This window comes from Penaeus chinensis, chromosome 10 (assembly GCF_019202785.1).
Source record: "Penaeus chinensis breed Huanghai No. 1 chromosome 10, ASM1920278v2, whole genome shotgun sequence".
NCBI lineage: Eukaryota > Metazoa > Arthropoda > Malacostraca > Decapoda > Penaeidae > Penaeus > Penaeus chinensis.
This window is the reverse complement of record NC_061828.1, coordinates 26,101,741-26,116,740: the sequence shown is the minus strand read 5'-3', so window position 1 is coordinate 26,116,740 and position 15,000 is coordinate 26,101,741. Positions and strand designations below refer to the sequence as shown.

The window sequence follows — 15,000 nt, the reverse complement described above, 5'->3', positions numbered from 1 at the left end:
CATTATCATTATTATCATTATTATCATTATCATTATCATCATTATCATTATCATTATTATCATTATCATTATCATTATCATTATCATTATTATCATTATTATCATTATTATCATTATCATTATTATCATTATTATCATTATTATCATTATCATTATCATTATCATTATCATTATTATCATTATTATCATTATTATCATTATTATCATTATTATCATTATTATCATTATTATCATTATTATCATTATTGTCATTATTATCATTATTATCATTATTATCATTATTGTCATTATTATCATTATTATCATTATCATAATTATAATTTATTTTTATTATTATTATTATTATTGATAATATCCTCATCATCATCATTATTATTATTATTATTATTATTAGTGTTATTGTTATTATTATTATTATTATCGTTATTGTTATCATTATCATTATCATTATCATTATTATCTATAATTATTATAATTGTCATTATTACTATTATCATATTTTTTAATTATTATTATTACTATTATTATTACTACTATTATTATAATTATTGTTATTATTTTTATTTTTATTATTATTGTCATTATTATGATTATTATTATCATTATTATGATTATTATTATCATTTTTATTATTATCATCATTATTACTATCATTATTACTATCATTATTATTATCATTATTATTATCCTTATTACTATTATCATTATTACTATTATCATTGTTATTATTAATATCATTATTATTATTATTATCACCATTATCATTATTATCACCATTATCATTATTATCAGTATCATTATAATTATTATCATTATTATTATTATCACTATTATTATCATTATTATCATTATTATCATTATTATCATTATTATCATTATTATCATTATTATCATTATTATCATTATTATCATAATTATCATTATCATAATTATTATCATTATTATCATTATTATCATTTTTATAATTATTATTATAATTATCATAATTATCATTATCATCATTATCATCACTATCATCATTATCATTATCATAATTATTATCATTATTATCATTATTATCATTATTATCATTATTATCATTATTATCATTATTATCATTATTATCATTATTATCATTATTATCATTATTATCATTATTATCATTATTATCTTTATTATCATTATTATCATTACTATCACTATTATCATTATTATCATTATTATCATTATTATCATTATTATCATTATTATCACTATTATCATTATTATCATTATTATCGTTATTATCGTTATTATCGTTATTATCATTATTATCATTATTATCATTATTATCATTATTATCATTATTATTATCAATATTATCATTATTATCATTATTATCATTATCATCATTATTATCATTATTATCATTATTATCATTATTATCATTATTATCAATATTATCATTATTATCTTTATTATCATTAACATCATTATCATCATTATCATCATTATCATCATTATTATCATTATTATCTTTATCATTATCATCATTATCATCATTATCATCATTATTATCATTATTATCTTTATTATCATTATCATAATTATAATCATTATTATTATCATTAATACTATCATAATTATTATCATTATTATTATCATTATTTCTATCATTATTATAATAATTTTTATTATCATTATTATTATCATTATTACTATCATAATTATTATCATTATTATTATCATTATCACTATCATTATTACTATCATTATCATTATCATTAGTATTGTCATTATTATTATTATTATTATCATTATAATTTTCATTTTTTTTTTTTTTTTGTATTATTATTATTATCATTTTTATCATTATTATTGCAATTATTATTGTTTTCATTATTTTTGTTATTATTGTCGCTATTATTATTATTTTTGTCATCATTATCATTATCATCTTATTATTATTATTACTATTGTTGTTGTTATTGTTATCAATATCATCATCATTATCATTGCTATTGCCAATATTATTAACAAGATTGTTATCATTATCATTTTTATTATTATTATTATTATTATTATTAATATTATTATTATTATTATCAACATTACAGTTATCATTACAAATATAATTCTACTATTATTATTATCATTATTGTTGTTATTATTATCATTATTGTTGTTATTATTATTACTATTTTCCTTATTGTTGTTATTATTATTACTATTTTCCTTATTGTTGTTATTATTATTACTATTTTCATTATTGTTGTTCTATTTGTCATCATTATTATTACTATTGTCATTATTATTGTTCTATTTGTCATTATTATTATCCTTTTCATCATCATTACTATGAAATCAATACCATCATTATTTAAGATCATCTTCACTCTTATTATGACCATCAACACTATCCCCACCACCACTATCACTGCGACGCCTTTCCACCCGAGGAACGACGGGGAAAACTCCACAAGTCAGGCTGACCTTAAGGGACGTCATAGGCTGGGTCAGGAGGAAGTGCGTGGCGGGGATTGGGCCGGAGGTGGGGAGGGGGGTCGGGGATGGGGATGGAGGTAGTGCCGGGGGGGGGGGGGGGGGGGTGAGAGCTCTTGGAACACCGAAGGAACAGAAGATGAGAAATAAGAGAAATAAGAAATGAGCGGAAATGTACCTGAGAATCTGAGATTGTGACTCTAACGCATAATTCTTTCATAACATTATATCATTACTGCTACTGATATTATCACCATCGTTAGTATGCTCACTATCGTTATTTCCTTATTCTTTACTAACATTATTATTACTATGACTATAATCACTATCCTTATCCTCCCCATCTCCGCCGCCATCCCCACCCGCGTCTCACCCGCGTCGGCCTCGCTCTGCGAAAAATGCAACAACGAACCGTGCAGCGTTTTTAGTGGGCCGGCAGCGCAGATAGGGATCGCCAGGTAGCCGGCTCACCTGGGCGTCAACTGCCAGAACTTCTTGAAATAACATCCATACAGAGATAACATCCTTTCGAAATCATTTACGCCTGTTGGCTTTTCTGCGTCTCTCCCTTCTATGGAGATTTGTTTGGGCAGCGGGAGAGCAGGAGAGAATTCATGGGCTCAGGGAATACACGCTGCTATATGGACATCTAAAGACAAGGAGAAAGTTAAACAGTATATATATATATATATATATATATATATATATAAATATATATATATATATAAATATATATATATATAAATATATATATATATAAACATACATATTTATATATATAAACATATATATATATATATATATATATATATATATATATATATATATATATATATATACATATATATATATATATATATATATATGTGTGTATATATATACATATATATATAAACATAGACATATATATATATATATATATATATATATATATATATATATATATATATATATATAAACATATATATATATATATATATATATATATACAGTATTACATTAATATCAATATTATTATGTACCGTATTCATGTTGACAAATGTAGAAAAATGTAGATAAGAATGAGAATGATTATCTTGACAATACTAGAGATGTATTTGACCGGTTTCGAATATATATTTATATCTAAATATAATCTACAATATTATCAATATTATCAATATTATCAATATTATCAATATTATCAATATTATCAATATTATCAATATTATCAATATTATCAATATTATCAATATTATCAATATTATCAATATTATCAATATTATCAATATTATCAATATTATCAATATTATCAATATTATCAATATTATCAATATTATCAATATTATCAATATTATCAATATTATCAATACTATCAATATTATCAATATTATCAATACTATCAATATTATCAATATTATCAATATTATCAATATTATCAATATTATCAATATTATCAATATTATCAATATTATCAATATTATCAATATTATCAATATTATAATTATTATTATCGATATCATTATTATCGATATTATTACTATCGATGTTATTAGTACACTCCTGCCCAAGGCTTATCATGATAGAGCGGTGAGCCAATGGTTGTTGCTAAAACTACGTCACAAAACACGCAGTTGCAGAAAGCCTGAACTACAGCAGCGCGTTGCGAAAGCCTGGTGCAGCCGGCATATCCTGCAGAAAGTGATACACTGGGACGGGGGGGGGGGGGGGGAGAGGATAAGGATAAGTCCGATATGCGAAGCTGAGCTTCGCCCGGGCTATGCCAATGAGGGGAGCCCGGCCTGTGTCGACTAATGTCGACTCGCTAACGTGTGTCAGCTGGTGCTGACTCGGCTTTTGTCCTTACCCGCCGTGGTGCCCAGCCACAGCAGTAACCTCCAGGCGACAATTGCAACTTCTCGCGCCTGGGCGGGGCGCGAACCGCCGACCCCTCGGATGAGAAGCCGGCACGTTACCACTGTACTAGCCCGGAGGCGGGGGGAGAGGGAGCGAGCGGGAGAGCGCAGTGACCTTGTGTGACCTGACCTTACCGCAGAAGAGGGGGAGCTGTGCCGGTAATTGTTGTTAATGATCTCATTCAGCTAACAATAATACCATCGCCTGCTGGGGGTAATAGCTTTAATTATACATAGATGTATGGCGTGAGCGCAGGGAGCTTAAGCATTACCATGTACAGATGCTGTAGCGTGAACAGACAGCTGTTTACACCGCAAACTAAATATTTTATAAACATGCCTATGTTCAGTACATAATGTTTCTGATTTTCAAATTACATATAGTATTCTCATCAAGCCTCTTCATGAAAAAGCTGCACAGTGTAAATCAACTGATATACATAAATGAATATATATATATATATATATATATATATACATATATACATATATACATATATATATATATATATATACATATATACATATATATATACATATATACATATATATACATATATAAATATATATATATACATATATACATATATATATACATATATACATATATATATACATATATACATATATATATACATATATACATATATATATACATATATACATATATATATACATATATACATATATATATACATATATACATATATATATATATACATATATGTGTGTGTGTATGAATAGACAGATAAATAGATATACGAACTAGCCGAGTTTATTATCAATTTCGCGACTAAATTACTTTCCCAGATTGTGCTCAGGCCAGCAGGTCGGCGAAATTTTTGCTGCTTTCTTTTTCCTCCTTAGCATGATACAAGTTGTTGATATTGAGGATGAATGTTTCAATAAAGGCCATGCGATATCACGGCTCCAGCTTCTTTTAGCGACTTGGGCCTCGTCTGCCCCTTCATCAGGTCAAAGAAACTCCACTGTGTCTCCCCCCCCCGTAGCATGCAAGTGTTAAATATGTACACAAAAAAACTTTCCATTGATCACTTAAACTATTTCCTGATTCTGCAACAAAAAATTCAATCATCAAAACTAATTTGTGTATCTGATTATAATAACACTATCGGGCATTAACGCAATATAATAAAAAGTTTACCGCGGCTTTCGACATTGTTTGTGATTGGCGGCCAAGTGGCAATGTTTTCAACACGCGCGTGATATGATCGCATTAATATCAGATATTACAGTAACAATTTAATTATTTTCGTGATTGAAGCGTCTCAAGTTTTATTAATGCATTAAAAGCCACTTTTACTGTTGTCATATTGTTTTTATCTTTATGTCCATCACTTAACTGTCCTTTCGGTATCGTTATTGTCATTTCAGTTATTGTCACTGTCACTGTCATTAATATCATTATTATCATTACTGTCATCATCATTTTGGTTATAACTTATTATTAACAATGTTGTTTATATTAACTACAATTAAAATCACTGTCGTTAGTATTAGCATTACTTTCTTCATCATTATTATTATCATTATCATTATCATTATCATTATCATTATCATTATCATTATCATTATCGTTATCGTTATCATTATCATTATCATTATCATTATCATTATTATTATTATCATTATTATTATTATTAGTAGTAGTAGTATTACTAGTATTATTAATATTATCATTATTATTATTATTATTATTATTGTCATTATTATTATCACTAATATCCTTATTATTATCCTTATTATTATCATTATCATCATTACTATTATTATCATTATTATTTTCATTATTTTCATTATCATCATTATCATTATCATCATTACTATTTTCATCATTATTATTTTTATCATTATTATCTTTTATTGCCATAACTACTAGTAGTAGTAGTAATCTTATTATCATAATTATTATTATTATCATTATCATCATCATAATTATTATTATCATAATAATTATTATTATCATTATCATCATAATTATTATCATCATAATAATTATTATTATTATCATAATCATTATTATTATTGTTATTATTAATAACATTGTTATTATCATTATCATTGTTATTATTATTATTATTATTATTATTATAATTATTGTTGTTGTTATTGTATTTGCTGTTGCTTTTATTATTATTATTATCATTTCTATTGTTATTATTATTATTACTGTTGTAGTTGTTGCTGTTGTTATTTTATTATCATTATTATTATTATTATTAATATTATTACTACTACTACAACCACTATAATTATTATCATTATAATTTTATTTTCTTATCATTATTTATATTTTCTTATCATTATTTTTATTTTCTTATCATTATTTTTATTTTCTTATCATCAGTTTTATTTTCTTATCATCATTTTTATTTTCTTATCATTATTTTTATTTTCTTATCATCATTTTTATTTTCTTATCATTATTTTTATTTTCTTATCATTATTTTTATTTTCTTATCATCAGTTTTATTTTCTTATCATTATTTTTATTTTCTTATCATTATTTTTATTTTCTTATCATTATTTTTATTTTCTTATCATTATTTTTATTTTCTTATCATTATTTTTATTTTCTTATCATTATTTTTATTTATTTATCATTATTTTTATTTTCTTATCATTATTTTTAATTTCTTATCATTATTTTTATTTTCTTTTCATTACTTTTATTTATTTATCATTATTGTTATTTTATTTTCATTATTTGTATTTATTTATCATTATTTTTATTTTCTTATCATTATTACTCTTGCTTATCATTATTATTACTTTTTTTATCATTATTATTATTATTTTTATTATCATTATTATTTTTATTATCATTATTATTTTTATTATCATTATTATTTTTATTATAATTATTATAATTATTATCATTAATATTTTTATTATCATTATTATTTCTATTTTCATTATTATTTTTATAATCAGTATTTTTCTTATCGTTATTTTGTTTTATCATTATCTTAATTATGTTTATTTTCATTATTATTATTTATATTATCATTAATATTATTTATATTATCATTAATATTATTTATATTATCTTTATTATTATTTATATTATCATTATTATTATTTATATTATCATTATTATTATTATATTATCATTATTATTATTCATATTATCATTATTATTATTTATATTATCATTATTGTGTTTATTATCATTATTATTATGTTTATTATCATTATTATTATGTTTATTATCATTATTATTATGTTTATCATCATTATTATTATGTTTATTATCATTATTATTATGTTTATTATCATTATTATTATGTTTATTATCATTATTATTATGTTTATTATCATTATTATTATTTATATTATCACTATTATGTTTATCATTATTATTATTATAATTATTATTTGTATTATCATTATTATTATTATCATCATTGTCATTATTATTATTTTTATTATCATTATCATTTTTATTATCATTTTCATTATCATTATCATTGTCATTATCATTATTATCATTATTATCAATATTATCAATATTATCAATATTATCAATATTATCAATATTATCATTGTTATCATTATTATCATTATTATCATTATTATCATTATTATCATTATTATCATTATTATCATTATTATCATTATTATCATTATCATTATTATCATTATTATCATTATCATTATTATCATTATCATTATCATTATCATTATCATTATCATTATCATTATCATTATCATTATCATTATCATTATCATTATCATTATCATTATCATTATCATTATCGTTATCATTATCTTTATTAGTAGTAGTAGTAGTAGCATCATTATTATTATTACTATTAGCATTCCATTATTACCGCTTGACTCCTAGAGACGGGGATTCTGAGTGACCTGAGAACTGGGTCAGGCGGAGAGCGCACAGGAAGCGCGCTCGCGCCTCGTGCCCACTTCGCCGGAAGGACGGAAGCTGCAGCCGCCGACCCTCGGTGCCCCCGCGTGCCCTCGCCTGGCGGAGTCGGATCCCCTTATGATCGGGGCGCCGGGCATCCACAGGTCACAAGTGATTGCGATCTCGAAGGTGTCTCACGAGCTCTCTAGTATACAATAGAGTGATAAGAGATTTCGTTTGTGCTTGCAAGGGAATTCCTTCATCGTATCGTCTGAAATCCTGAAGCCGCCTAGAACGATGGACTTGTTCATGGAATCCGATATCCTGGTGAGTAATGCATTTACCTGTTGTTAAGTGCCAATTACGTGTAATTAAGGCGTGTGATTTCCGCCTCCCTGGAAGGAGGTTGGTCTCTTAGTCATCCTCGCAGAACCAGAATGTTGATCGCTCCTTTTCCGTTTCCTTTAACTGCTTAGTCATTCTCTTTATAAATGCGTACCATACATCAGCGGTCGTCCACGACCTTGCTTTGTTATAGGCTGGTTTTGGTGGGTGGGTGCCGATAAGACTATCCGGGATCTGAATAGAAATTCCATTTTCATTAAAAGTTTCAGAACAGAAAGAGTGAATTACTCGAGTGTCCGTTTGTTGCTCCGCCCTTCCTCCTAACGTCACTTCCGCTCTTTCCCTCCCACGCGCGCTTTCGTCTCCTACAGGAAGTCGTAATGTCTCTATCAGCAATGGCGTGTGCGACTCGGCTGCGCATTAGTCAAAGGTCGGCCGCCTCCGCCTCCCCCCTCGGTGGGGGGCAGGGCTCGGTCGGGGTGACCAGCATTGTCGTAAATTGTCTTGTCGGGCATTGATGACTTCCCCGTTCTGTTTACTGCTGTATATCGACCAACCGTTCTTCTAATATACTTAAGTAACAAATTGACAGTTCCTGTAAATATTATATAATATCTAAACGGTCGCTAGTTGTTTCCTTGAAAACGCTTTCTGTGTCAATTCCCTCCGGGCCTTTGGTAACTTAGGAACAGATAATGCTTGTCATCTTAGCGGCCACTCGACTAATAGTAATAGCGCCATCACCCGCCTGGTATCCCCTTGTCCCATATTAGTCTTTTTGAAAAACCTTTCAGACCTCAAAAATCCAATGTCATGATCCTAATGGTCGCTAGTGGGGATGGGACAGGGGAATGAGATGTAATACGCGAGTGAGGTGCTATTGGTCCCTCGAAAAGATCTGCGCCCATGATAGCTTAGGAATTAGAATATTCTAGAATGTTGTATGCTCATGTTACGCCGATGTGAGAGAGACAGGCCATTAGCGCTCCCGTCGCTGCACATAATGAGGGCTGTCCTTATGCCCCGAGCGATCGTGTTGTAGAGTAATTGCGGGCTAATTTGTCGTGGAAATGCAGGCCTACGTCACGTCAGCGGCTCTGGTGGCAGGGACTGTGTGGTTTCGTTAATTGCTCACTGATCATCCCCTGTTTATTCCAGCCCACTTAACTTAGCGTAACGTAGCGTCTGATAGTCGCCGCCGGGTATCTCGATAGCCGAAGGTGCGATCGATTTATAAATAAAGGCGAGATTGAGATCTCCTGCCGCGAGTACCGTGGGCTGCAGGCCTCGCTCGTGACGTCTTAATTTTCGCGTCAGCGCCGTGCACGCCGCTTACCATGGTTACCCAGGTAGAGGCGAATATCCCGTACTAGAGCAAGGGGAAGGCGATCTTACCTAGCGCAGCCTGCGGTTACCCGCCTCGCAATATAGTTTCTCGCCGCAAATTGCTCTTTGGTGTCGGAGGCAACATTTTTGTATATGTTATTTATATTCGATTATATCACTGATTTGTAGATCTAAGTTGAAGATCTACAATGACAGATTTATTTTCAACTGTTTTGATATTACAGGACTGTGGGTGTGAGACGGAGGCGCCGCCGGCCTTCACTTTGCCGCCTCCGCCGCCACCGCCAGGATTCCACTACCTGCAGGATCCTCTGGAAGACACGCACATCGAGTCGTCCTCGACGCCTCTTCACTGGACGTGCCCCATCCTAGTCAGCACCCCGGAGTACCACCAGGACGTCCTCTTCTCCTCAGTGGCAGCTGGCTGCGTTGCCGTCCTTCTGCTGGTGTTGGCTGTCGTTGTCACAGTTGCCTCAAGGTAGGAACCAAATGTGTTTTTACTGAATGTGTGTTGCGTGCCGTATGAATGTCTAGGTGGAAGTCATTGTGCATGAACATTCATTTGTGCGGATGTGGTTTGCATGTAAATACGAGAGAATGAGATGGACGGCGGCGTTTGACCTTGGCTGAGGTATGACCGTAACTGCTAGTGTGGTCCTCGTGGCCGCCAGCTTTACGTCGTCGCCTGTCAAGCCAAGCTTTTTTAGACTAAGGCCCGAATATTCCCCATGTGTGTAATTCCGTAGGGTTTGTTCACGGTAGGGTATAGTAGCAGTGGCTATATTTTTATCTGCAACTCAAGGGGGCATATGACTTAGACATTTGGGCGGGCAGTTAAGGGTCGGAGTGGGTGGGCAGTGAGCGCATTTGACTTGGGACTATCGTGAGCATCAGGAGGGTTACGTTTCCTTGCCTCCTCACCTTACCTGGTACCTGGATGCCACCTTACGCTTGACGCTTGTCGCAGATAAGGGCTCTCCTCCCTTCGTTTCTTTTCACCTATTGCTTCTGTTTCTTTCTACGTATTATAAATATTATAAGATTCAGCAAGACGTTCTGGCTCATGGGTAACGTCCTCTTTTCCTTCTTCAGGAGACGCTCTCCGGTTCGCCATTACTCCCCCAGCCCGATCTACCGCCCGACGCCCTCGGCGACCAAGCCCGGCCCTCGCACGCCGTGCCGCGCTTCGTACGCCTCCCTGGAGCATTCGTTTGCCGTTGGGTACTTATCCTCGAGCGCGGGATGCCCTTCTCCGTCCCCAACCTACTGCTCGCCCTGCTCCCCGTCCCCCTCCCCCTCCCGAGTCCTCCCTGCTACCCCTTCCTCCTCTCGCATGGTTGTCCGCTACCACACCTCCAGCCGGTCCTTCAGCCACTCCCTGGCCCGCCCGCACACCTCCGCCCGCACGCAGACTGCCCACCCGCACCGTAGTCCGCTGTACCGCCCACGGCTGGCGAGGGTGATGTCCGGCCAGCTGCTGGTCCTCCCAGGTGGCGGCGCCAGCCCCTGCCTCGGCCACAAGTTCCCCGGAATTGAGATGGTAAGCCTTTTCCCATATGATTTGGTCAAATATCAATATGAAATGAGTAATTATACGAATATATATGAGAATGCAATAAAAAGGCATCCAAGATGTCGTTCTGTTCTAATACCAAGACTCTGCTCCCTCAGAACTCGCCCGAACAGCGCGCCGTGGACAACGTGTACAGCCCCCTCCCCGTGCCATCCGCCCACACCGTCTTCGTCTTCCCTTGAGACGCTCACCTGCCTCCTGCGATCTGTTTGTGGATGCTGCCCACAAGGATCCTCTCCCGCAGGATCTCACAGGAGCGCCCGTGGGCCACCAGCGAGGCCGCTCTTCCGCTTATAGTCATGCCCTTATAGAAGCATACCACGGGCAGCATGGCCCCGGGCAAGCGGTGGCCTCGTGTGTGTGGCACTGGCTGGGTGGCGCTGCTCCGCCAACGGTTTCATCCGCTCATTCTGTATATATACATGAAAGATTATGCATTATGTGTATATCCATTTTTCCATTGCATTTGCACATTCTTTTCATCAGTGACGTGTGAACTACCTGTGATTTTTGTTTGGACTGTGACTGCATCTAGTCTTATTGTTGTTTTGTTGAGAAATATATCTTTTCTTTGAACTCTTGGTTTTCATTCCTCAACCCTTTCGTGCACCAGAATTCCCCCCTAAACATGACTCTAACTCGCCTCCGAACGCGAACCGAAGCTGCTCCCGAGCCGAAAAGCGTTCTCGCATCGCAATTGCTAACGCTACAAAAATATTCCCTGCGAAATTGAATCCCTGCGTGAAATTAAATCGTATTTCCCTACACAACACAGTTTGTCTCTCGTCGACTCGTCTCCGTTTTTATTCTATTTCTCCCTCCAAAAAGCGCGCCAGAAGTAACCCATGCGGTGACGTCACTCGGAGTTTGCGCAGCCGTGAAACGCATTCAGACACCTGGAAACTCGGCTATCCGATGTCGCGCCGAACGCAAGATGCAAGTGGATTCTTTGGCATGATTTACTTAGCCTGTGAGGCCGCCGCCATCCGGGGAAGCTCAGTCGAGGACTCTCAGGAGAGAATGGCGGAAGGGAGAGAAGAAGAGATAGGGGGGAGAGGGAAGAGGGAGACAAAACTCGCGAGCGTCATCATAAAGTTTGCCGAGGGGGCGACGGGGGGCGGGAGGAGTGGAGCGTCCACGTGGAAACTCTCACTCTGATGCACTTAAAAGATACATTATCCATTCGCCAAAAAAACAGGGGGAGGAGAAGCCAAGAGCAGGCCTTCGTCGCCTCTACTGCACCCGCCCATAAGGTCCGTTTTCTTCCCGCGAAGTTGCCGGGGGCTTGCTATTAACGGGATACTTGAGCGTCAGTCTCGGATTTATTAGTTTTTATGTCACTTCCTTTTGAATTACTCGCCGAGCAGAGTCAGTAGTTGTCTCGCTTCGGATAAGCATTTGTATGTTTTGTTTGCGGGATATTTTAAGGGTGTTGTTTGGAGGGCCGTGCAGGATATTCTGCTCTATTTTGCATGACTGAACACTGTGCTCACTTCAGCACCGTGATGAATCGTCTATTTTTCCCGAAGTCTAACAGCGGGTTCAGTTAATGGCCATTTGTGTGATTGACACCATCTGTTTGCATCATATGTTTGTACCCTATGGAGGTCTGTCCTGAAGGCATCCACTGATTGTATTACTCATTCATGCAGTGGCTGGCTTCCTGTTACTGTTAGGAGTATGTTGCAGTTTTAGCAAAATGTTTTCAGATAAACGTAAATTAAGTCCGGCTCTTTTATCCAGGTACGACCTGCGTGACGATTTTATCACCTCCCTCCCCCCTCCCCCCACCTCTTTGTGCCGGTCCGTGACATTCGTAATCTGACGTCTGTTTTCTTTTATTTATTATTTAGTTAGTTAGGTTTTGACAGCAAAGATCATCATTTCCCTTGGCCTGTATCAGAAGTATTTTCGCTTCACTTTAAGCTAAAGGTGAAAAAAGACTGTATTCTGCAGTCCAGTGTCACAACATTACAGGAGGGACACGCGCTGCTCTTTTGTTTCAAGGCCGGCGGGTTCTGGCGACTCGCGCGGCGCAAAAACCCATTCTTGTTGAGCCCGCGGGCCTTGCAAGAGCTACCGGGCGGCATCAGCATGAATGTCAGATGAGGATGAATGTAAAACAACATTCCGGAATAATAGCCACCTTAAACATTTTCCCTCCTTTTTTAATATCTCCTGCTTTGAAGAATCCGTGGAGGCGACGGAGTGTTTTCCGGCGGGCGGCCTTGTCCTCCCGCGTAAACTTTTTCCCTTTTTTCTCGATAGTAGTTTCGTGTACAATAATTTCGATTAAAATGTAAATAAGGATGGATGGCTTAGGCTCAATGAGAAGTGGGGGGGGGGGGGGATTATAGGGGAGGTGAAGCAGGCGTGCGTTCGCTGGCGGTCATTATCCTCCTGCTCCTCCTCTTCCTCCTCCTCCCTCTTCTCCTCTTCCCCCTTCCTTCCTCTGGCTCCCTCGTTTCTCATATTTCCGATTTTATAGGCTCAGTAATGAAGGCGGTGATGTGAGATCGTCAAATGTTTAACGGGGAGGGATGCTTCAAAAATAAAGCATTGGATCACCACAAACTCAAGGATGTGTGTTTGTATATATATATGTGTGTGTGTGTATGTGTGTGTGTGTGTGTGTGTGTGTGAGTGTGTCTGTGTGTGTGTCTGTGCGAGTGTGTGTGAGTGTGTGCGTGAAACGGCCAACGGCTCTAGCACGGGCGGGGGCGCTCTAATCTGCTTTATTTTGGAAAAGATTATTTCTTTGTCGAATCCGCTGGTAACGAAATGGGGAGAAGCACACACACACACACACACACACACACACACACACACACATATATACCACCCCTACCCCCTTCCAGAGACCTTCTTTCTGAAGAAACAAATTACAAACGATATCAATTTTTTCTCTTCCTAATTCAGCCATAGTCTGATTCATGTTATTTACTAATTGTGTTAAGCGCGGCTGTCTTCTCCCCGGCTTCCCCAGCCTGACGAAGCGTGAGTGACGGCTGCGCTGACTTTTCCGCTCCTGACCGCTTCATTTCCCGACCAAACTTCACTCAACATGGCGACCGAGCGACGGGCGACATGTGGACCAACTCTTATTCCAAAGGATGTCTCCTTTTCCCCGAGCTTTTCGATTCCTCGTTTCTCTCTTTTAAATATGGCTCTCTGTCCATTTGCCTGTCTGCCTGCCTGAGTGTCTATGTCTCTCTCTCTCTCTCTCTCTCTCTGTCTGTCTGTGTCTGTCCTATTCGTCGTTTTCCTTCTAAATCATATTTTACCAGCTTGATGGCTTACAGATGTTACACTCACTTTTTTTTTTTTTTTTTTTTTTTTTACATTACTCACACACACACACACACACACACACACACACACACACACACACACACACACACACACATACACACACACACACGTGTGTGTGTGTGTGCGCGTGTGCACGTATGTGTTTTAAGTAGGTAGGTATATATACTGTATATTCGCATAAA

At 34.9% G+C, this 15,000-nt stretch overlaps 1 protein-coding gene and 1 long non-coding RNA gene across 2 annotated transcripts in view; one reads left to right on the top strand and one right to left on the bottom strand.

Moving 5' to 3' along the window:
* The window catches only part of LOC125029914 (probable serine/threonine-protein kinase clkA), a 29,382-nt gene that overhangs the window by 3,018 nt on the left and 11,364 nt on the right, over window positions 1-15,000 (bottom strand). The window contains exons 5-7 of the mRNA XM_047620100.1: window positions 6,419-6,571; window positions 2,094-2,235; window positions 568-753 (exon numbers count right to left, since the gene is read on the bottom strand). Coding sequence (XP_047476056.1) covers window positions 568-753; window positions 2,094-2,235; window positions 6,419-6,571 — 481 coding nt within the window. The remainder of the gene's footprint in view (window positions 1-567; window positions 754-2,093; window positions 2,236-6,418; window positions 6,572-15,000) is intronic.
* Window positions 11,307-12,082, top strand: LOC125029414. The gene is made up of 2 exons (XR_007115190.1): window positions 11,307-11,473; window positions 11,605-12,082. It is a non-coding gene; the product is annotated as an uncharacterized LOC125029414 (long non-coding RNA).